The sequence below is a fragment of the Anomalospiza imberbis genome, chromosome 14, assembly GCF_031753505.1.
Source record: "Anomalospiza imberbis isolate Cuckoo-Finch-1a 21T00152 chromosome 14, ASM3175350v1, whole genome shotgun sequence".
Classification (NCBI taxonomy): Eukaryota; Metazoa; Chordata; class Aves; order Passeriformes; family Viduidae; genus Anomalospiza; species Anomalospiza imberbis.
Window position 1 is genome coordinate 8999549 of NC_089694.1, and position 24909 is coordinate 9024457.

The 24909-nt window shown below is 41.1% G+C and overlaps 1 protein-coding gene across 5 annotated transcripts in view; it reads right to left on the reverse strand.

Annotated features, from left to right (window-relative positions):
- Positions 1–2265: 2265 nt before the first annotated feature.
- Positions 2266–24909, reverse strand: part of KIAA1210 (KIAA1210 ortholog) — a 51866-nt gene continuing 29222 nt past the window's right edge. For 4 of the 5 annotated variants that reach the window (XM_068204804.1, XM_068204803.1, XM_068204802.1 and 1 more), the window contains exons 2-12: positions 24669–24745; positions 19639–19807; positions 16598–16727; positions 14012–14170; positions 13378–13443; positions 11711–11923; positions 11115–11217; positions 8745–10343; positions 7834–7994; positions 7268–7367; positions 2266–4502 (exon numbers count right to left, since the gene is read on the reverse strand). In XM_068204804.1, coding sequence (XP_068060905.1) covers positions 4330–4502; positions 7268–7367; positions 7834–7994; positions 8745–10343; positions 11115–11217; positions 11711–11923; positions 13378–13443; positions 14012–14170; positions 16598–16727; positions 19639–19807; positions 24669–24745 — 2950 coding nt within the window. In that variant the 3' untranslated portion in view covers positions 2266–4329. Of the gene's footprint in view, positions 4503–6389; positions 6542–7267; positions 7368–7833; positions 7995–8744; positions 10344–11114; positions 11218–11710; positions 11924–13377; positions 13444–14011; positions 14171–16597; positions 16728–19638; positions 19808–24668; positions 24746–24909 lie in introns of all 5 variants that reach the window. The other variant, XM_068204805.1, reaches the window with a different exon arrangement.

Genomic DNA, 24909 nt, shown 5'->3' on the forward strand with positions numbered 1-24909 from the left:
ATTTATGTCAATCAATCTCTTCCTCTGTCTTTCTATTTCTACATCATATAAAATTATATAAATTAAATACTCCATGCTTCACCCATTTCCATACCTGCTTCTTGTTTTATGACTAACTTGGTTTACAGATCAGTCCAAGATTTGACAGTTAATAATCCTGTTTAGATAATCTGCCTCTAGATTCTTCTTCTTTGAACTGCCTCTAAAAAATAAACAGCTATTAAAATAGCTTCTTTTTAAATCACTCCCAGCACAATGAGAATAAAAATAGCATCTCACATTTTCCATAGTCAATAATCTGCCCCTCAAGTCAGAGGAAGCTGCTAAAGTTTGGCTTAGCTCACTCCTGAGAAGTTGCATTTTTAATGCACAGATCATACAGCAATTCCTTTTAAAGTACTGCTCTGCTGTGGACTTGATCAGCAGCTCACAACAGGTTTTGATTTGCAGGGCAGTCATGGTGCTCACCTACTTAATGTGGTTCAAAGCAACGAGGTCTGGTATCCCTTACATGCAGAGAGAAATGCAGGAAAAAACACTATTTAAAGATTCCTTTCAGTGCCCTTCCTTGGGCTTAGATCAATCCCACTGTGGAAGAGTAATTTGAATTGCAGCTTCCCACTCTAAGCCTTTCATTTCTCAAGCTGAACTTTCACTCATCATCAAGCCATGCCCCTTCAACTACCCAGCTGGAAATACCTGAGTAACCTTTTTGTTCTGGGCAGATGAATGGGTTTGTGTTCCAAAACCAGAATTACAGTTTATTTGATCTGCCTACTTCCAGAAAAGACAAAAAAGCTGCTTTCACTGACAAACAGAGGTTTCAGTGAACCTCTGCACCAAGAACTATCCCAGGCTGTAGCCTGTAACAAATATTGATACTTTGGGCTCAATATTTCCTGACAACACAGAGGAGACAGAATTCTGTAGTATAGCAAGCAAATCAAGGTCAGAATCCTAAACAGATGCTCAGATTCCCCACAAGGTTCCACATCATCATTACTAATATTTTGGTGATGACTGATGTGACAAATTTGTCAAATCTTATAACCAGGATAAATCTCTGACAAAATTGTAGGTAGGCTATCAAACACTGGAGGAAAAGACAAAGAGAAAGGTTTGCCTTTTTTTAGGCTGCTAATCACATCTCTCATTACCTGTATCCTTCAGATCCATCCTCTTCCAAGAGCAGCTCTAAAGGACAGAGTACCCTCCCAGGCTAATATCTTTTCTGTATTGATCTGAAAAGCACTTAGGAGAGCAGGTGGCACACACTCAGGAACTGCAGCTTTTCTGGGCTGAGAATTTCTACTGTAATACTTCAAAACAAATTACATCTTTTATTTCGGACAACAGCCCTTAAGAAGACATAACATAATACATCTAAGGGGCTCTCTCTATCCAAACTTCTCCATGAGAAGGCTGGAGTTTAGTGCTTTCCTCTCATTGTAACAGTGCACAGACAAACATTCACTGAAACCCCCTCCCTGAGCTGCTCAGGGATGGCACCAGCACCCTCTGCTGTCACACAGAGCCAAGTCACAGGCACAGGGAATTCAGAGACAGCTTCCTGCATCCTCCACTACAGATTCTGAGCCACAAAACCTCACAGTGACATTCTGCAACGAACTCTGCACTTCAACACAGCTTATTTTCAAAGACAGTGATTGTGTCTAGAAAAAATCATCCAAAACGAGCTTATTATATTAGTTATTTTTACTCACTGAACACTTAAAAACTACACTAGAACAAGAAATCAAAACCATGCTAATAGAGTTACCAACTTCTGTAAATGCAACAATAAATCACCGATCTTTCAACATTTATCTAATATTCCCATCTTTTAACATCCTGTGATTACATGAGACTCAGTTTTGATGTTTTCTCTACCTGCTTTTTGTTCTTTTAGCTGCAGAGAGACTTGAAAACATTAACTGCAGAAATGCAGAATGCAAGTGAATTTCAAATGTACATCACGTGATTCTCCAGTGTTTTCCTTCTTTGTTAAAGCACTCCAAAAATCTCCTAGAGCAGCTTCTTTGAACACACACAAAAAGTATTTTCAAGGCTTCCTATGACCACGAGTGCCTGCCCTCAAACCAACCCTTCACTGAAGGAGCAATGACTCCATCAGCACTCTCATGATGTTTTAAACTTAGATTTAAAAAAGTTCCTTAGCCTGAGCAGCTGTGTTGATCAGTCTTAAGTCACAAAAAATGACACCAAAACAAAATCTATGCAGTTTATCCATGTACAGAGTCAATATTGACCAAAGACCTGGTTTTATTTCTTCCTGAATGAATGAGGGCCATCCATCCCTCTTCCCAGAAATGGTATCATCATCACTGGCAACAGCATTTAATAGTAAACCAAATAGGGGAATGGAATACAAAAGGGGTTCCTTCAAGACAAAGATTACAAAAACATATATACATACCAAACATAAAAGACAGGAACAATATTGAGATCAAAAGGAAACTCAGGGAAAGAGAGATTATAGTATCCATTGCAGTACTTTGGGTGAAGAATCACAATCCACATTAACAGAATGAGAAGAGAGTTTGCTAAATATAGAAAGGCCTGTATTTTACACAGCGTTGGTAAGCTTGTGGTGGGATGACAACTGTACAAAATTCCAGGAATCAAAGCTGAGTAAATTCTTTTACATTACACTCAAAAGTTTCAGAGAAATACAAACGTTTCTGTTCTTTGCAAGGAAATATATGCTTGCTAAAGCAGAGAAAAAGAAGTTACAACATAGGCATCAATTACCAAGCCACTCCTTGTTTCCTTAGCAAGTGAAACTCCTACTCTTTCTGGTGTCAGTCCAGAATAAATAGTATCTATAGATTCTGAGCCTTTCTGGGCAAGTTAGTTTTCACCTTTATTAAAAAAAAATCACAGTCTAGCTCCTAGTTAATACTGTTTTCAAATTGCAAAAACTACATATTAAATTCAGGCCAAAACTGGAAGATTAAAGTCTTGCTTGAGCTGATCTGAAACCAATTTTCTTTGGTTTGCAGTTAATCCTATCAATAGATAATATTTTCCTTTAAAAATTGCGACCAACTTTCCAGCTAAAACAGTCAATCACCCTTCAGATTTTGCACTGACTGTAAACAAAAACTACATAAACGTGCAATTCTGCAAGAACTGGAAGGACCAGTAAGTGCCACTGTCTCTTAAGCCACCAACATAATTTCACAAAGCTTATTTTTCAAATGTCTGCATCCTTCAAAGTCAATAGCAAAACTTTTGTGAGTTTGAGTGAATGCAAGGCCAGGCCCTGAGAGAATAATCCTGCTCCAGCTGCACATCCTCAGACTGATGTTGAGTTAATGGTTAAAGACTGATGAGACAAGAAGGAAAGCAGATGCCCCTTTTATGACTAACATTATATGCTATTGACTAAATTTACATCCTTATGAACATGGAGAGTGGCATTTCTTGAAAAGAAGATGCCACTTTCTAAGGAGCAAGTTCTCATCCCAACACACTCTTTAAGAGAGACAGTTGGCTGAGGAATCTCACCAAAAAAAATCACTATTTGCCATAATTAAAGGAAGGAAGGATTTTTTTTTAGTAGAATGTTTAATTTACCCAGATTTCTAAAGGTACAACTAAAAGCAGATGCATGCTACAGTGTGGTGGTTTTCCAGTGCATGGGAGAGAACAGGTGTGCAGCTCTGGGCCATTCCAGTGGGTATCTGAGCAAAGCACAAGACCAACAGCACTGAGACTTCCCACAAAAGCCAGAGCCACTCCAACTCACAACGTGCTTAGATTTTACAGCTATCACAAAACAGATCATGAACAATCTGAAGCAGAGTCAGGCTGCCCCTGGCAGAGCTCTAGAGAAAGAAGTGTGATGACACCAATGCCCATGACTCACAGTGCGTCAGTGCCCAGCATTGTGAATATTTTAAAGCATACGTTCATTTCTTAGCTCAAAGCCAAACCGTACAAAATGCTGTACAGTCTCTTTAAAAGAACAAGTTTCTTTAAATGAAACTTTAAAGACATGTTTTGCTAGAGAAATGTTTCAATAGCCTAAAGCATGTCTTTTTAGAACATCACCATCAGATGTGTAAGCATATAAAAATGAATCAGATTTTCCTAGTGTCAGGTAGTAGGAAATGCTCAGCTTCCTAATACATCAGATTAAGTCCACAATGACATTTCTTCATTATGTCTTTATATACAACAGTCTGATCAAAAGTTTTAAGGCTCTTATTTCTCAAAAGAAAAAAAAAATGGTCACAGTAAGAAGGGATTAAATGGAGTTAACACAGCTATTGGCAATGCAAAGAAGGATGGTCATGTCATTTGCTACTGTACGATCTGGGGCATTTCACTCCATGCTTTGGCTTTCTTCTTGGCCAGGGACAGCCAGGGCGGTTCAGCAGGACTGCAGGGTGTCATTGGCAGGTTAGAGGAGTGCTTTGCTTCCTTTTCAACAGCAGGAACCACAGATGCTTCCTGAGAAATTGGTCCAACTTTACCTGCCCATGAGAGGATACGCATCACTCATCAGAAGTCTAGAGATATTTTCTTCTTTCAAAAGAATCTGTTTTACAGCCCAAAATGCTTGTGACTCACCAATAAGACAAAGGAATTATTAATTGGCTATTGCTGGCACTCTCTGGTCCAGCTACAGCAATGGTGAGAACCAGCTATTGCAACAGGAAAATTGATACTAAACAGTGAGTAATGTGCCCATAAAAAAATTGGCTCCTCAGTCCAAACAGCAAGTGTCTAAACCCAGATAAATGAAGGATTTTTTCAAAATTCTTCAAGCATGTGAAGACTATAGCCCCAGTTATTTGTCTAATTCAGATTCTTGGTTAATTAATCTCTTAATTTTTCAAACTCTTGATTTCTATTAAACTGCACAGCAAGGAGTTCCACAGGCTAATTATGCTCTGTGAGAGCAAGAAAATCTAGGAATAAGACTTCTGAGTATGCAGGAAAACAGAAAAAAAATAGCTGCAGGATAAAGACTTCCCCAGGCTTACTCTGGAGTTTAAAGTTTATGTTTTCCAATACTAACAAGACTTAAAGACTTATTTAGTCTTCACTGCCAACACAAATATTGTTCCAGCAATTTTATTAAATACCAGGTAGGAATCAAACCACTGCTTTATTTACTTTGACTTGTAAGCCATGATGGTAGGATTTTGATGACACTAGGTGTTCCTCTTGACGCAGCCTAACAGATGCCTGTCATAGTCACAAAGGATGTAGGAACACAGATAATGCCTCTTGGATGGCTTTGAGTTCCTATTTAGCAAAGGCCTGCTCCATTCACCTTGTCTGAAATTTTTCAAAATTAATGTCTAAGCCACGTTAAGTAAAAGCATCCTGATCTTGCTTGCACTGAAATCAATGGAAAATGTCCATCAGCTCCATTAGTCACCCTCCATGAGCAGAGCTGAAGTAGTTCCCTTCTTTCACTCAGGAGGTCTCTGGTCTTTTAAATGTTCTGGCTGGTTGATAGTTCTTGCAGGAGGCAAACTATACTTAAAATACTGGAGGTAGGATACTGTCCATTAAACAGGCTGCAGCTCTACATACACAAGAAATTTTCAGAAGTATCTAAGACAAGGTAGGAATTCAGGTGTTACTGAAATTTTGATTTTGAAAATCATTTCCCCATTTTGGGAGAGAATCTTCTTTGTAATAAGCACAACAATCCAAATAAACAACTCCTCTGGATATTAACTTTACATCCTTTCCACCACCAGCACTTTCAAGTAGACAAAATCCTGGCTGGGCTAATGGGAACCAAATCAGAGAACTTGTAATTCTGTTGTAAGCACCACAAAGACTGCAAGTTCTAGTAAAAACATTGCAGAACAATTTGTGAAGTTCTGAATTTTGACCAAAGACTGCTGGGCTTCCAAGGTTAGGATGATGCAATATACAGAAGTCCAGTCAGCCTTTCAAAGGAAGACCTCTGGCCTGTTTATGTTTCATCTCTCACTTTGCACCTAAAACCATAAGACAAGGCAGGCCTGTAGCAGAATCCTTTTTAAAAGGTGTGGTATTTCAATCACACATACGCACACACAAAATTAGCTGCAACCAACATCAGAGCTTCTGTGTTGGTGCAAACACCCTGAGCCAGTCACCTGCTGTGGTAAGGGAGAAAGCTAAGTTTGTAGATTCAGAAATAGTTAACAGCTCTAGCAATAACTACTACAGGGAGCAGCACAGAGGTACTGCCAAATATCTCTAGTACAACAACTCTGGGTGCAGCTGGATTGCACAGGGAAAGGAAGGGGCCAGGTGCATGGGCTCTTTCCAGACAGCATCTCTTACTCTGTCAGCTACAGGAATGTGCAATGGAAAAGCCACAGGTCTGGCACAGCGGTGCATTTCTTACCTACTTAGGGAGTATCTGCAATCAATGGCTTCCAGCTAGCACAATGTGCTTTTACAGCTGAAGGACTGGCTTCTCTGTATCTAGCTGGAGAGTGTTGCTGAGGTTTGGCACCACACTGAGTAAGCAGGGAGGGAGAAGCTGCAGCCCAGCAGAAGCCTTGGAAGAGGTAATGTGAGTCACCAAGTGAGTCACACTCTTCCCCTGCATCTTAAATATAAAGAAACATAGCTAAGTGTTCAGGAGAGGGGCCATCCAGCCTCTGTGCTCACCTGAGGGTGAAACTGACTCTACATAAATTATTCTTGAGACACGTTTATCTATCCAACACATCCGGCCATGGAAACTGCACGCTCTCCATATGCAAGCCATGCTCTTCTGCACCTCACTGCTCTTATTGTTAGAAAGTATTTCCTAACACCTAAGCTAAACATCCCTTGGTGCATTTTAAGTTCATGCTGGCCATAAAAAGTGCAGAGTCTTGTCCTCTGCAGAAAATTTAGTTGTCTTTTCTAGACTAAACAACTCCACTTCTATCAGCATTTCCTGGCTGACTGGAGATCTAGAAGACCTGACCTTTTTTGCTTCTCTCTTCTGGGCACTCTCCAACTTCAACTGCTATTCTTTAGTACTGATCTTGGCCAGTAATAAATCACCAGACTGTTTATATGCCATTTCATGAACTGGCAGTGGAGATAAGAGTTCCTCACTTGCTTTCTCTGCTGAGCAAACAAGCCATTATGTTGACTTACACAAAAAACATGGTCTGAATAGGCCTTATATAAAATGTGCTGATTATAAAATGGTGTCTCTCTTCCCCCATCCCCTGCCACCCATAGCACTCACTGGTGCAAACTGTAGCCACTATGTAAAGAAAAAGAATACCTGCTGCTGCAGACACACTGGCCTTGGTTTGTGTTTTCTTGTCCTGAGAGCTGGAAGGCATGTTCTTCTTCAGAGGGTCCTCACTAGCACACATCTCTGGCTGCAGCATGAGGAGAGAAGAAAAGAATGCAACTGACTGCCAGCCATGGGCACTCATAAAGCTCACCCTGGCACCTCTCACACCTGCCTGTGGAAATGCAGCAAAAGCCAGGCAAGGATGGTTGGGAACATCCAGTAGGAGGGAGGGAGAAGGCAGTGAGGAAGCCAATGCAGTTCCAAGCAGCTACATAAATATGCTCTGGGCAATAAGAAAGCTCTGAAAAGGTTCAGGTTTGAGCAGTGCAGAGGAACATGTAGGAAAATCCAGCTGTGAAACGAATCCCTGTGACAGTGCAGTCACAGGCATTTGCTCCCTTGCATCACTTGTCTGTTTCAGTGTTTTAGAGGCCAGGCCTGCAAAGCTCTCTTTGAGTAATGCTCACAACACACCTCCCATGAAGAATATTGAACAGTTTGCAAAAGTACCCAGGTGACCTGGGGCAGGATTCACACCCATGCAACATTACTTGGTACTCTACCTCCCCTTGATCCACTTTGGTCAAAGCTTTGTCTTCATCTTTATGTTCTTTGGCAAGCGGATGGTCCTGGAAACCCTTTTGTTTCAGCTTTGCCATGGAGACCCAAGCTGGTTCAGAGGAAGCAGTTTCCAGATATGGAGAGACTTTTTCTACAAAAGAAGCATTTTTGAAGTAAAGAAGGGATTTAGGTCAAGTCAGCCTAAAGCTAGTGCTTCACATTTTAAATCCTTTAGCATCTGTAATAGCCTTTGAACATAGATAAAATTACCTTCCCTGATGATTTTGTCCTTGGCAATAACTGTTTTTTCTGTTTATTCTCCAGTTTGTGACTCAACTGTGCTTCTGTCTAAGTCAATGGCAGATGTCCCACTGAGATCACTGTGAACTGGATTTTGCCTTTGAAACAACATCCTTCCATTGCAGATTCAATGAGTACTACGGTAATGGTTTTTTCATGTAGGCAGTAAAATACAGGCTTCCTTGCCACTTTTAAAATATTTTAAATTAAATAACTGTTAAAAAAAATCTCACCTAATGCAACTCCTAGTTATGGTTTGAGCAGCTGCAGTCTGAATTTTTAACTAAAACTGCAGCAAGTTTTAAAAATCTATGTTAAAACTCCAACTATATGCACAAATGCCTCATACCAGAAATGTTTCAGAGGCATTAAGCTATTATTCTGTTGCTCTTGCTGGAACACACCCTTCATTAAGATAAGTCAAGAATTCTCTTGACTGGCCAAATCATCAAGCCAATTAAATTATAGTGGTGATGAACTCAAGGCTGAATTTGGTTCTTAGCCAAGAGGATTTTTAATTTTTTTTTTGTGCTGCTCTGCCAAGGCTCTTTACATGATCACTGTTTTCTATAATGCTTGGATACAAATACAGCATACATACCTGAAGGTTTATAACCATTTTGCTTCTTCGCCACTTCTTCTGATCTTGCCTTGGCAGGATTTTTGTCTTCTAGGAGATCTGTTTTTTTAACAACTGATTTTGTGTTGACAGGAAGGCTTAGAGGTGACTTCCCAGTGCCCATCGATTTCTGATCCTCCTTGACTGAAGCAGAAGAAGAAACTGGAGCAGCTGAGGGGATTAGCTTTGGAGGCTCTACACGGCTTTCATTCTGGTATTTTAGTAAAGATGATGTTCTTCTTAGTCTGACCCCAAATGGGCTCTCAAAGTTTTGTGTTTCATGGTCAGCCCACTCCATAAAAGGATTCAAATGCAGATCTCTGTCCTTACAATCTCGATCAAATCTATCTGAGTTGGCTTTTGCTGATTCCTGCATAACTGCATCAAAACGTGTGTGTTCTTTTGTCATTCCTTCAAAGAACTCTGGTCTTATAGGGGATGTTGGAGAACTTCTGGAATAGGAATCTTCCTTTGAATTTGAACCCCCTGAGAGAGACCTTTGCCATGCTGGTGCAATGGTAAATCTGACTGGTTTAGCAGAAGCAGACTTCAGTGGACTTTTGACATTTTCATCTGATGATTGACTGCCTTCTGCTGTTTTTCTGTGAGAAGCTGTAGTGCTTACCTGGTACTCCTTACTGTCAGCATCAGAAGATATATTACTCTTCAAGCCAGCCAAACTTGAAGATGCAAGACACCCAATGGAAAGTTTTTCAGAAATGCATGATGTGTTGGCCTGTTGACTGCCTTGGTTACCCTTTGAAACAGGAGCAATTTCTGCTTTAAAACATACTTCCAGTTTACTGCAAGGTACCACACTAACTGCTTCTGACACAGATGCAGCAGAGTCTATTTTTTTTCCTACACTGTCCTTGGATAACTGAAATTCCATAACTTCACAAGTTTCTTTGTTATTTTTTGCTACTGAACTCTTTTCAGACCTCAAATCAGCCACTGTGTTGAAGTCAGAACAAGACTCTGAGTCAGCTACTGCAGCTTGTGGAGTACTCAGTGCAGTATCTGAGACAGCAAGGTTGGAATGATTCCCAGAGGTACCAAAGCAGAGCTCTTCTTTGCCACTAAACAGTGGATCCCCCTTTTCCTGGGCTTTAATGCTTGGATCCACAGAATTTACTGAGGAACTTTGTGCAACATCTGCCAACACATCCATGCCCACTGTTTCCACACCACTGCTAAACAAGTCAGCTGCTGGTATGTCTGGAGACACAACAGCTTCTCCTTCAAGTTGCTGCAATTCTGGAAGTTCAGGTACTTCAGCACTGGTATTTTGAGGATGTACTTTTGATTCTTTAGCAAACCCATCTGCAGAGTACAGCACTCTTGCACTGTGCTGTTCTTGCAGGTTCACTGGAGAAGGCTCAGGCCTCAGGAGAAGTGTGGCTCCTTTATAGTGATGGCCCGCACCAGGAAGGCACCCATCCTCTTGCAGCAAAGCACAGGGGTCTTCTACCACAAGTGTGGAATCACAAGAGTCAGGGGCAGCATCAGTGGGAGTTTTTACACCTGGTGTCTCCTTAAAACCACCTCCCTTTGCACAGTGTCCCACCTGGGCTGCTAATCCTATATTAAACAGAGGAAAAGAGCGTGCACTTAAAGGTTGCAATTCAGACACCATCTGTCTGGATATGCATTCCAGATAGTACAGTCCTTTAACAGGAATGCCCCATGTCTGGGCACTGCTGACTGATAAATAAGCTTGTTCACAGCCTATTTAGAAATGGGCTGTCTAAGTGAGGGACTAATCAAGTTTTAGTTTGAGCATACCGAATCCAGGGAGTGACTGAAAGTTGCTGTCTGTTTCAGGTGTACACATTAGTTGCTGTTTAGTTGTTTCCTGTGTATTCCCTTAGCTCTAAGACTACTAGCCAGATTTCCCTAGACATTTCTGCATGTGTGTGCCTAGAAAAGCCATCTGCTATGACTGGGGAAATTCTCTCTGGGTGAGTGGCAAAGGAAGATCCAGTAAATAGAAGCCAATCAAAGTCACCTGACACACACAACATACAATGCTGAGGTTAAGGTTTTTCTGAGTGTCAAGGAACTCAGTTTCACACACTGAGGTCCAGCCAGCTGTGTAGGACAGGTGTTTCTGAACATGGTGCTTTCAGCTCATGGTTTTTTTATTGCTGCCCTCAGAGCTCACCACTTCAGCATCAGTTTGTTGAGTGTACTTGACTTTTTCCATCACAACAATTCAGCATCCAGGATTGGTTTTACGTTATAGAACCAAAAGATGCCTAGTTTGGAAGGACTAACAATTCAAACAGGTCCTGTCAGTGTTATGCAAAGGAGTTCAAGCACCCAAAGTAGGAATATCTATGTCTTCATTACCTTCCCAATCACTTTTAAGTTTGTCACTCTCAAGTAATTCTGTTGAATTTCCCTTCCTTTCTGGAGTTGCAGGAAGACATGTTTCATTTGCCAGCTGCTCCACCTAAAGAAGTGAAGATGCTTTAATTAAAGAATCATGCACAAAAATTGTAGTTTATACACATGCATTTCTATGAATACTCAAACCACAGAAACAAAACCTCCATCCTGTAATTTACCAACACTGCGGGTAATGATCTATTCCAGTTAAGAGCTAGATTTGTAAAAATAGACTTAGGCCTCTTTAAAACTGACATTTAGCTTTTCAAACATCAGAAGTGTTTTTACAAATGAAGCCTAACCCACAATTTTTGGCTAAATAATGAAAACCAAAAATTGTTTTTTTTTTTCAGTTTCCATGATATTTAAATTCTCAGAGTCTTTTTTGGTTCGTTGGTTGGTTGGTTGGTGCAAAGGAGGTGTTTTCCCTTCTTCCAGTGGAAGAAGTAAGGGAATGTGGATAGGAAAGAAAAAAGAAATTAAAATACTTAAAATAATAATTAAAAACTCACACTCATTTTCTTCTGCCCAGTGATTCTTTTCCAGAAAACACCCACCTGGAGGGGCAGCTGATGCTTGCTGGTAAAGCCTCTCTGTTTCCGAGGGTTGATGGCAATCCTGTGCCTGGCTGCTGAGGTGTCCAGGCAGCCAAGGGGGCTGGCAGGGATGGTAAAATCAACAGGAAGGAAGCTGCTGCCTCGTGAGATGGGGGTCCCCGGAGGGGCAGAGCATAAAGGACTGATGGGCCTGGAGGAAGCTCCAGAAGGAATCTGTAAAACAGAAATACAATGCTGTATATATTTTGCTTTACTTCCCCGTGTCTCTGGAACATTTCCTTTGCTAGCTCATTCCATTTCAGAAGCTTGAAATGGCTGGAGTTTTGGACATAAATCCTCATTTTAAAATGCATGCCTAAAGTCATCTCTGCAGAGAGATTACTCGATTCTGTGTGTTCAACTGGACGTAACACAGGAGGCGAAATACCTGTCTGCCGCAGGGAGAGCCTCAGCTGGTCCCCACCCCAGCTCTTGTCTGCAAAGCCCTGTGCAGTTTGTGCACACACCAGCAGGAGACACTGCTGCCGTTTGCACAGCTGCCTTTTCATCCCAGTAACGTGACCCACTGCAGAAATACATTATTTAAAAGCCACAGAAGTAGCACGGATGCTTGCTCCTCATTATCTCTAAGAAAGCTGCCATAGCCAGTTTTCTCGTTCAATACCAACTTTCAGGAAAATCAAATGCTTCTCAGGATATCAGAAGCATCTTCCAGGCAGTGATGTGGATCTCATCCTCACAGCAATGCTGCTCTGGGGAACTGAACAGCAGTAACCTAGGATTGTGCCATCAAAATAAAGGGTTTACAGAAATGTTTGTACAAAACCCCCCTAAACGTGAAGTTTGAGTGGTTTTGCTACTGTTTTGAAATGCAGACCAAACTTCCTGGAACACTTGCAAAATGTCACAGACGTGCCAAAGAAGCTTCATTCATAAAGCTGGGTGACACACAGCCATTGCACTGGCATTTGCAGTTTAGTTTTGTTTAAGCTGAGGATATAACACAGCATTTCAAACACGTATGCTGATGGAGTTTTAAAGATCATGAAAACATCTTCACATCTCATCTACAAAAACTGTCAAGGCACATCAAAAAATATGACCTCTGCAAATTTTTCCAATCTGGTCAAGGACTGTGCTGTTCTGAGAGCAGAACCTGCTGCTTCTCATGGTCATTTATCATCCAAAGAAAATTGCAAATTAAAACACACCCTTTCCTGTGGAATACCTGCCATCAGGAAAGGCTGGTCCTGCAATCATTTCCCATGATAAGAGAGATGTAGGGCATTGCTCACAAGCCACTGCTGATGGGAAGGTGTGATTATTTGGAATGAGGGCCCTGGGACATGGGAGCAGAACTGAAGTGCTTTGCCTGGTCCAGTGTTTTGTGTAACTTTATAGATTCATACTGTGTCACAGACCTGCCTCTGTGCTGTTCACACAACCCACTTACCAATAGATTTCTGCTTGTCTTTATTTCTTATTGAAAACCCTGAGAGGTACATTTTAAGTATCATTTGCCTCATGCTGGACTCTTAAAGAATTGTTTCCTAGGATACGCTGTGCCCAGAATAAATTTTAAAAAATAAAATTACTGTACTGGCTCCATACAGACTCCACATATGCCATCTCGGGGAATCTTATTAGCAGGAAAAGGAGCTATTTACCTGTTCATCTTCACTGTCTGTCCCGCCTAAACTCAAAGAGCTATGACGCTGAACAGGGTTGGAGGACTGTGGGATAAAACGAGGAAGAGGGTAAGTCAAGGGAAGTATCACACTGAATTATCTTGAGCTGGATATCCAGTGCTAATTATGAGAAAACACAAGAGGAAAAATAAAGGAAGGGTCACTGGGTCCCTGCCTTCCACAGTGAGTTTGATTTCTTCATTGGCATCAAACATGAAGCAGGGGAGATTTCTCCTGCATTGAGATACACCAGGAAGGCTGACCACAGGAGGCAGTACATTTTATAAAGTTATTCTGGGTTATTGTTTTAAAACCATCAGATTTACAAATTCTCACAAGTTCACTGAAGTCTAAAATCATGCATTTGCTAATGATAGAGGTCAGAGTCCTGGTCTGCATAAAATCACGGACAATCGTACACAGAAAGGGCATTTGTAGGGTCAATTTCTAGGTATACCTCAGAGTGAAAAGTCCACAATCCATCTAGGTAATTTCTTCTGGTTCTAAGTGATCCGTACCATCATGTACAAACAAACAAAATGGTCTTCCCCTTCTCTAGGCAGATTTTATCTTGTCTGTATGGATGGTCACTAAGGTGAGATGACAGTTATACCTTGTTTGGCGAATCTGTCAGAACTTCATGAAGGGTTGAAATTTCTGGAGGGCTTCTAGGTAAACCATCATCTTCAGAAACAGCACCTGCATCTTCCAGTTTTTTCCCAGTTATAACAAGAGGAGGTGATCCAAGTTTGACATTCTGCTGCAGCTGAAGCTGTAGTTGAAATACAGAATATAAACTTTCAATGGTACAATTTGAAGAAGATGTTCTGGACATTGTAACCCAGATGCTTCTATTAGATATGCAGAATCTTTTAGTTATCAGAAAAACTTGAAGTACCAGACCATTTATAGAAAAGAACCATGAATAAAATTTTATCCAGCTACATTCATCAAGGACCATCATTAAAACTGGCATTGGTATAAAATTAAAATTAAAATCAGTTTTATTCAGTAATTTAACAAAAGAAGACAGGAATTTCACGATTCCAGAAAATTTACTACAGTTTAACTCCATCTAAATTAAAAACTTTCAAAATTCTAGATTTAATTCTTTAGTCACACAAATTTAGGTATTTAGTCACACAAAGTATTGCCAGTCAGCATTCCCAATCCCAGGTCTACGTAGTCACCTTTCCCTCACAAAGCCCTTCCAAATTTGAGAGCTTGTTACAGCCCTCTCCCACGCAAGTAGCTGAGACACGATTTTTATACAATATCAAATTAATTTCCTTTCTGGTCCATCCTAATGAATTGCTTGTTAATTTCCCCCACCATCACATCCTGGTCATGTCTACAGCAAGAGTGGTAACAGCAGCCAGGAACAACTTTGTAAAAAAGTGTGGGGATTCTTTTCCAGGATTGCACAAAAGAATGCTCTGGCAGGCCCTGACCCTAGAAAAATACAACAAAGTCTGCAAACTCACAAGCAGCCAGATGTTCCTGCAAACTAAAAATGTTCAGATCTCAGGAAACACCATTACTAAAATTCCTGGCTTAAGTCTGTCAGCTGTGACAAAGCTGGAATAGAAACAAGGTCTGAACACAAACTTTGTCCTTCAGCTGAAAACATCTCAACAGAATACTCCCAAGATAAACATGCAGCCTTAATTTTTTTGTTTATTTGCTTATTAAACTATATTGGGTAATTTTAAGCCTAGTTTTGTGTTTTCCTGCAATCTGTGCAGTCATTTACACCTCTGTAAAACAGACCCAAATAGCTGCAATTCTTATTCATTAAGATTCATTCGCAATATAATTCCTATAGATCTAGCTGCCACACAGGGTAGCACAATGTCTAGAACACCACCCCCCCAGTTCAAACAGCTTTCTTCTGCAATTTATGGGCAATATATTGCAATACTGTGATATATGGGCAACAGAAGGCATACAACATAAGTGTGCTCTTAATGGGAAGGAAAACACAGAAAGTCAATTTTGCTTTGGTCTCTTTTCACGACTTCCTGTCTTAGATTTATTAAATTTATTACATGCAGACAGCAAACTGGTGTGGGGGAAACTGAATTTGCATTCTGTCTTCCACTGGTAGAAGTTAATTTACATTGCTAAGAAAGTAACTGCTTTTATTAGTGCTTGGCTTTTATTCTGACAAGAGTCAAGCTCACAGAAAAAGCCTGTCTGTCAGAGCTACAAAAATAGTGCTGGCAGTATTACATTACTGTGCAGGATGATGGATAGGGAGAGGCCACAGTGAACTGCAAACAGCATGAAAAGAGCTTTTTCCCCCTAACAATGTTCTGTAATACACAAACATGTTTTCTTCTGCTACTCCTTTAGTTATACAAAAAATAGCTTTGCCTATTTTGCAATCTTAGAGGGAACAAGTCCCCTGTGCATCTTCTATTACTTAACATGTGACTCAATTGTCTTTTGCAACATGAAGCTCACACTGAGCAAAGGAGGAATTTCAATGACCTTTGGCTTCTTTATCAACCATTTGTATTCAGTCTCTGGAAAAACCTTAAACTTTTATCTGAGTGTTCCAAGCTGGGCAGTTAGAGAAATGCAATTAGTATAATCAACAGTTCCTAAGGGAGCCGTCAAGGAGGGTTCAGTATTGCCTTGGAAGAAGAAAATGACCCAGCAGAATACAGTATCTTTTGCTGGCAGACATCAAAAGAATAATTATATAAATAAAGCTGTCAGAGCATCCTGACATATCCATCATCCCACACACTTACACAGCCACTGGCATTACCATGCATAGTGAAAACATCTGAGCCAGAACTACCAAAAAGAGTAACACAAATAATATTTAAAGAATAACAGTGTAAGGGACACACTACAGTATAAATAAATGGCCTTAACCCAACAGCAGTAGCTATGAAGTAAAGAACATAAATCCCATTGGAAGAGGACACACTTAATAAGGAAAGTTTCCAAGAGTTCATGAACTGGATTCACATCATTCACTATGAGACCTGGGCAAGGCTGAAAGCTCCAGGACTGCTCAAAAATTCGGCTTCCAAGAGGCAGAATAGATCCAAAAGTAGCAAATTTGGCTTTAGACATTTCAGTCAGCAAAATCCTAAGGCACACAGCAAAATGAATCAAGCAACACACTTTCCTGGGAGACAGCTGACAAAAAGCAGCACTACTGATAAGGGGATGATGTTCTCACCTGCAAAGTTTTCACTCTTCCAGGTATGTTTTCCTGAGACAAGACGTCACCTGTCACATTTCCTGGTGCAGACTCAAAAATGAAGACACTGTCATGGGACAAGGCTTTGTTTCCCATGCTACCCTTGGGCCTGGAAGGGAAGGAAGGATGAGTGGTCAGTGCACTGGGTACATTCCCCACACCACCAGGGCAGGAGGATGATAAAGAAGCCAGAGTGGGATGCATCATGCTTAACTTCAAATTCGTGCATGTTTAAGACAGTCACTGTTTGCTTCCTTTATACTCAGAAGAGAGGAGAAACACATTTGATCAAAGGCAGATGTCCCTTTGCAATGCACTCAGCAGCTGCATGGAACACACAGGTCAGTTTGCTGACTAGAGGGAGTCCAGCATGATTAAGTCCCATGTTAGGAGTTAGGTGGATGCAAACCACCCTAAGAAAGGTCTACAGAGCAGAAAGGGACAACAGGAGTCCCTGTCCTCCTTCGGTGGCATTGTGCCTAGCATGAGACGTTCAGGCTACAGCTTTTGCAGCCTGGTGTGTGTCAAACCTGCCAAAGATGGTGGATTGATTTTCCCTTCTTGTAAATGTGGGAAGAAAATTTAACTTTGATATGTTAACAAACTTGACTCAAATCCTCTCACGTCCAGCAATAAAACCAGTTGCATTCACCCATATCCTAAATATGATTAGATCCCAAGTGTATTAAAAATGTAGATGTGACAAGTGCCCATGGCTACGGTTACAGACCTATCAATGGCCAGGTTAAAGTGCCTGGGTAAGACATTCCTGCTCTGTTTCTGTGCTCATTGGGTGTTCAGCCCAGTGAAGCAATGGTGAGTTTCCACAGCAGCTGGTAACTGAGTTGTAATTAACTGAGATTGATTGGGCTTGGGCTATTAAGTTATGCAGAGCAAATTTTGCACTGGAGTGGCACAACAAGGAAGGCTCCAAATCATTTATTAACCAAGTTCCACCAGCATAGGCAGGTACTATTTGTACATGGTCCAAAAGACAACAAGGATAGCCTCTACCAGGATTTCATCCTAGTCTTGAACTGGAAAGCATCATAGAATATTCTCTCATTGTTAGCCATGAGACTATTAACAAATGCAAATTACAAGGATTCCTTGGCTCAGATGCTGCACAGGCAATGCTTTGCCTCTGAAAGTTTGACTCTGGGGAACAGAGGATGATTAGGAACACAACTCTGACAAGAGAAACTCAGTATGCCAAAGCTCTTCTGCAAGGAAATCAGATAGAAAAGGTCTCTGCTATTTGCCTAACCATAGATTCTCTATTTTGAAGAAAGCCAAGAAAGACTGAACATTCATTAGGTAAATACACTATGCAAAAAAACCCCAAACAAATGACTTTTTCCTCCTGCATCCCCTTCTTTACATCTCCAGAGACACCTCCTCTCGCTGCTGGACTAACTCTTCTGTTGCCCCAAAGGTGTAGTCAGTCAGTCTACAGTTATACACAGCCTCACAGCAGGGCAAAATAAATTTGCTCTAAGTTTATGTTGTGTCGAAGGCAATCAGAGCTGTTTCTCTCACAGCACAGGTCAGAGTTTGTCTTCCTCCCATTATACATCATGGTTAAAGTCTGTGTTAATCTACAGGACAGCAGCTCTACACAAGCAAGGCACTTTCCTTATTTCTTCATAAATGAAGCCATCCCATCCTTTTGTGTTTGATTTTACAGTCCTTTTCAGCATGAGAGGTACTCCATATAGACAAGACATAATTTTACTGCATTAAGAAAAACAGTCATGCAGCTTTTATTTACTGCAATATATGTTCACTATTAGTTGGCATATTTTATTTATTTCAAAGAATGCATGTGCATTAGGATGTATTTGCCTTTCCATCTGGGGAATTCTTTACCCGTAAGGGCTGAGGTCTCCTTGTTTTTGAGACTGCCAGTACAAGATCTCTGTCTTTTTTTCTCTCTCTCTCTCCATATGTATCAGATGTGTTAGCAATAGAATTACTGTATTTTCTTCTGGCAGTCATCAAAAAAGCATAGGATTAAATAAAGAATTAACTGCAGCTTTAGTACAGATCAGTCTCTTATGTGCAAATCTACATTCAGCTGTAATTCCAGGCATATATTCCATGTGTATGTATTTGTAAATATTATATAGGTACATGTAATTCCATATATATGTATATGTATATTTCTGCTGAAGCTAAAGATGCGCTAACTAAAGCCCAGATGTTTCAGCCATTGCCTGCCCACACTGATTTCCCTATACAAATGCTCAATTCATGCATGTGTATTGACATTCAAGCTTCCCAAAGGAACCAAACCAGAGGAAATGATGGGACTCTCTGGGCAGTAGCTGTGTAGTTTGATGGTCTAAAGATTATTAGTGAAGCAGTGTTTGCAGTGCAAGCTGACAGCTTGTATCCCACTGACTGAGAAAAGGACATCGTTTTGCACTAGCACCATTCAGAGAGCTGAGAATTGCTCTTACGGGCTTGCAAGCCTCACTTACAGGCACAGCCCTCCAGGGGTGGCTGACACAAAACCAGGGCCCTGCAGCTGTTATCTATGCCCAAAGGGCTAGGTAAGAAAGTTGAAGAAGCAATCACACACTGATAATATACCAGAAATACTTTTTACTGCAGCCATGACAGAGGGCATCACTGATGCTGAAAAACACCCACACAGCTTCACACGTCTTCTCTGTACTAGCAGTACTCAGTCATCATCCTCTTCTTGTAAAGCTGCTGCTGATCAGACCCTCCTAGACATATTTCAAACACTAAAACCAATCAAAGCAATCTGGGCTATCTGCAGGCTCAGTCTAAGAGGTTGGATCACCCCTGCCCCGGCTGCCCTCCCCCTCCTTTCCAGGCTGACTCTTCAAGCACTAGCAAAGAAAGAGGAAATTCCTGGAATTCCTTCATCAGCATTACGGCTTGTTTTGCACAAATTTGGACAGAGGCTGCTCCTAAGGGGCCAACTCATGCTTTCATCCTACTGCTGTGAGAGGTCCACTTTTATTTATTTTCCTTCCCTGCCAGCTTACCCAGCCTCCCTCGGTGAATGAAGTGCAGTAGTGTTGAGCACAGCGATGCTGACATCGCTGCTGGACTGGCAAGGTTTTAAATTACTCTCTCCCCTGGGAGGTGGAGGTTCTTTCCTTTTCTTCTTGGCAAAGAAGTTCTTGAAAGTCTGAAATTTGGATTTTTTCTTTCCTGCAACATGAAAAAAAAAGAAAATTTATGAAAGTTGGTGGTATTGCTTAGCTTGGGTAATGTTATCTCTTAAATTCTGGAGGAAGCCTCAAAGCTAGAGCAGCCCATGCAGTTTCAGTCAGCTCCTTTGTAAATAATTCAGTGCTGGAGTCCAGTGAAAGGTGAAGCTTCAATTCTTACATTTGGTTCCTATAAAGCAACACTAGCATTAAGCTGACAATAGCGGTGCCTACCTAGGTTCCAGTCTTTGCAAAAATATGCTTTATATAGAGAATATATCTATCTACAACTGAACAGTGATCATGCTTGGTGTATTTTCAATAAAAATTGCTGTCAATGTCTTTAAGTATTAATGTTCTTTATTTAGTTTGGTTTAGTTCTGCTTACTCTTTATTCAGTGCTCTAAGGAGACAACACCTGAAGGACATTCAACATTGGCAAAAAGATTGAAACTGGAAAAAGAATTAATAAACTCCAAAATATCTGTTTCCACATTAAATAACTGTCCCAAAATAAAATCAACAACTCCTTCAGGGACAAAGAAGCAAACTTAAATTAAGACATTGTCTTGAAGGACACAAAAGCCCCAAACAGAGCAGCCCTAAGAACACAATTGGAAAACTGTTAATTTGGTTTCAGACTTCCCATAGTCCTAATGAAAATACAAAAAGAACAAAAAAAAAAAAAACCACCATGACACATCACCGATCTTTTATTTTTAATAAGATCTAAGATACTTCAACATTCTCATGTATATTTTCTTTCAGCGCACAAGTCCTGCATTATGTCCCTGACCCTTACACTGAGGGGTCACTTTGAGTGGTTTGGGCCAAACTATTGCACGAGGACCCCTGAGATTGACTTAAATACATACTCAGAGCAATAACACCATTGCATATCTGAGCCAACTTCATTGTTCAATTAATACTTTACAGCAGCTGGCATAATACATGCCCACAGCTGGAGGATTCCTTCATAAGCAAGGCATTATTTCAAGACAATTATTGTCTTCTCCCAGCACTGATTTAGTCGGTGATGCTCTGTCTCAACGTGTGCCCTGTACGTGCAGGGATCTCTGCCAATGGGCCTTATCTGGGCTGGAACTGCCACCACACAGCTGCATCAGACAGTGGCCACTTTGAGAAATAAACAATGATACTGAGATCTACTCCCCCTGTCTCCTCCCTGCTCCTCAGCCCAGTGCCAGCACCGCGTGTCAGGACACACAAGGACGCTGCCACAGTGTCCCCACGGCCTGGTGACACGGCTGCCCCTGTGCAGAGCCACCAAAGCCCTGCAGCTGCTGTCCAAGTGACCTGGGCTGCTTCTGAGACCAAAGTATCTTTCAAACCACATGGAAAGTGAACTCTCACTGCAGTCCCACAAATAACAATGGGACGTGGCTGCTCTTAGGGAGGGTTTATCAGTGGAAGGCCTTTTTATCTTCCACTGCTGCTTATCAGGCAATGAGTGGATGAGACAGTCACAGAAAACACACAGGTTGTATTGCTGTGGCCCCGACAGCAGAGCTAATCCCAAGGGTTTGGGATGTGCTAAGACTCCCACAGGGCTCAATGAGCTTCATGCTGCACCTGTAGCAAGAACTGGCAAGAGAAGACAGGTCACACAGCAAGCACACAGAGCCTCTCCCGTAAAACAAGCATGATGAGTGTTCTTCAGAGCCTTTAGAAACACATCCTCACCATTCCCGTCTTTCCTATCAGCAACCAGACAATGTGTATGGTATTCTTCCAGGAAATTTGTCAAAGCTGATCGGGTTTATCTTAAGATAGGCAAAACAAAAGTTTAATAGAAGTTTAATGAGTTTAATGAAAGCAGTTCCCCAAAATTATCAATTCTGCAGTGTCTGCTAACACAGACAATGACTCAAAGAATGAAATGGCAAACTTTGAGACAGGCAAAGAGCTCTGCAACTCAAAAGCTACCCAAATGAGAAACAAGGACACATACATTGGTCATGTACACTGATGAACTGTCAGTTGTACAGACAGAAAGCAAGCTGGATTCTAGTGCAGGCATTGTTGATGAGCTTAATTAGATGCTGGTATTTCCAGAGAACCAGGAGAGTGTTAAAAAAACAAAGCAAAACAAAAGCCCACACCAAAAAATCCACCACACAGTAACAAGTGATCCTAAGGATGTTTGGGAGAAGTAGACATAAGTCTTTCCACAAAAGCAAACATTGCCAAGGTACTACTCCAAATACTTGGATCAGAAGTGGTGCTAACTTTGGAATGGAGGCTGCAGAAAGGATTTCCAAACACTGCCAATGAGCAATCCCCAGCTGGCATGGGACACTTGTACCGTTGTGCAACAGAGAGTATCTGATGCAGACACATCAGCCACTTCAGTGCCTCCTCTAGACTCTAATTTATTACTGATGTGTGGGGTACATCCCCTCCAGCAATAACTCCTCTTCAACCATGCTTTGCTCAGCTGCAAACATTCTGTTGCCTCAGATGAATGAGAAGACAGTAAGTTTCCCTGCAGTTCCAGAGACTGGCACTTGCCACATTATTATGTAAAAAAAGATAAAATCACTAGTAGGCACTTAGTGCTGGATGCAGATGAAAACTGTGGGACTGTTCTATGAGAGAGCACTTAGCAAAAAAGACATGGTTCAGAAAGACAATGCTCTTGTTTGCTTCCTGCTGGGGACAGCTGTGCTCTGGTTTTGCACACCACTGAAAGGATGCCACCTTTAAGCTAAAGGTGCCTATATCTCAGTGCACTGTGAAGCAGCCCAGCATAACAATAAATTGGTACTTGATACTTGAACTAATAAAATACAAGAGGACCTTCATACTTAAGATGGAAAAAAAAATCATTGCGTAACAAAAATCCAAGCTCACACAACTATGCCTATTTCCCCTTCATCCACTGGTGATTTTTGAAATCTTATGTTTGCCAATCTTCAGTTTTATGGCATTAAAAATAAAATACTAAATTTCTAGGTTACTGCCCTAAAAAGGAAAAGCCTTCCCAAAAATTAGTTGCTTATGCTATGTTTTAGCCAACTACAACAGCAAAGAAGCAGGAGTAAGCATTTTCCTTTCTCTGTAAAGTTTGTGAATTCTGTACTTTTTACTGTATGTGTACTGCCTATTTCATTGTGTCTGCTGTGCACAGAGAGAGTTAACTCAGGACTTTCTGCTCTTTGAATAGTTCTTCCCTATAACAAGACAGAAAATAAAAGGTTTCTTCTTCCAGTGCAAAAATTGAAACTGCAAAAAGCATGGGGAACATCTGATTTGGGAGGTCAATGATCCTATTCAAATTAAACCATTCATTTGGGGATTTTCTATGGTCTCTGACTTCCTAGGGTGCAGTCAGGAAGTATCTTGTATCTTTTTTCCCCTCAAATCCAAGGACTAGATAGTTTCAACATTAAAAACACCTAGAAAAAAATCCCAACCCATAGACAAGATTCTCAGGAAGTGTCATGATTCTAGCTTCATAGAAATATCAGATATTGGCAGACAGGCAATAAAATAATGGAATTCAGTACCACCAACTTTGGGTGCTGACAGTTTTTGTACAGCAACCTGGTTCCTGCCACAAAGAAGGAGCAGCATGCACTGGAAGCCTTGCACTACAGACAATACGGCAAACCTGAAGAAATCAGTCTAACTGACTGGACTGTGAAAGGTGGGGATTTTAGCCTCCTACAGCCTTTATTTACATCATGAGCTAATTACGAAGAGGGAAAGGTGAGGCAATTACCTTTGGAAGTAAACAGAAGATTCTAAAATGGCTTTATCCAGGTCCAGCCAAGTGTCTCCTGAACTCCTTGGCAACAGCACAGCAGCCTTTAACTATTTAAAACTTTGTTCATTTAGGGTCAGAAATATTCCTGGTGGATTTAGAGCCAACACTTCAGATCGTGAGCCATATCCTGCTTTTCCTATCACCCAGGCCAGAATTTGATCTCTTTCCTGAATCTTCTAGTGAGCCTGAGTACAAAATTTTCATACATGGTCTCCACACAAGCGTGGCAGATTGCTGGGATAGCACTAGACTGTGTGACAAGCTAGTAAATCTAAGAAACCAGAGAGTGCTGAGCATCTATCATTGCACTTTCTTCACCTCTATCCATCTGCCAAGCAGAGTTCAACTAACAGTCTCTTATCTCTTCTAACAATATTTTGATAGTGGCAAATATATTTCTAAAGGAAAAAGCAAGATGACCTTTAAAACACAAACATTTAAGATGATTGTAAAACATTAGCCAAAGAAAAGAGAGAAAAATCAAATGGTGTGTCAGCCACTTCTCCAGAGATGCCTCAGCCATGATGCTATTCCTCATATTCATACTGGCAAAGGGGATATCCTTTAATGTAGACAAGTCTGGCATAAGAAAGATATTTTCCTTTCTTACCTATTATTCCATCCCCTCACACTGTTTGAATCAGACCATGCCACCAGATTAAAGAATAAGTAACAAATGGCAGCCTGTGGCAAGAAGCGGAGAAAGAGAGAGGCTGCTGGGGGTACTGATACAGCTCCCACGGACAGAGCCTCCTCACCAGGCTCAGCTCCCACCTCTGCAGGGTCCATCAATGCACGCACAACAATCAGCCCTTCAAGCTCTAACATCCTGCTTTTAAAATCCAAGTCAGAATCAAAAGGAATATCCTCCAACAGGATATGTCTCTCCAGCATTGCACATTAAATCACCTTTTCCATAATACTGACAGCTGACAAAGACACACAGAATTTTCTTTACACTACAAAAGAAGCCCCAAAAAAACAACACTGCAAAACAGGTTACTACAGACCTGACTAATTGAAGAAAACAAATCTTCCAAATCAGCTGTACATTCAGAGAACAACTGCTTACCTGTGCACTCTTCGACTGTGTCTCCAGTTTCAGGTGATTGTGTGACCTCCGTGGGTCTCGTAGCCATTATACAGTCACTGAAACAGGGATGAAAGCATCAGTTAAATTTTAGTCCATCTCCCCAGCAAAATATGGTCCCACCCAGCATGAAGAAAGAATACAGCTGAATCCTTTCTAAAACTACATGCCCAAATGGCTATCACAAACATGCCTTGCACACTTTTGCGCACTTTGGCCACAG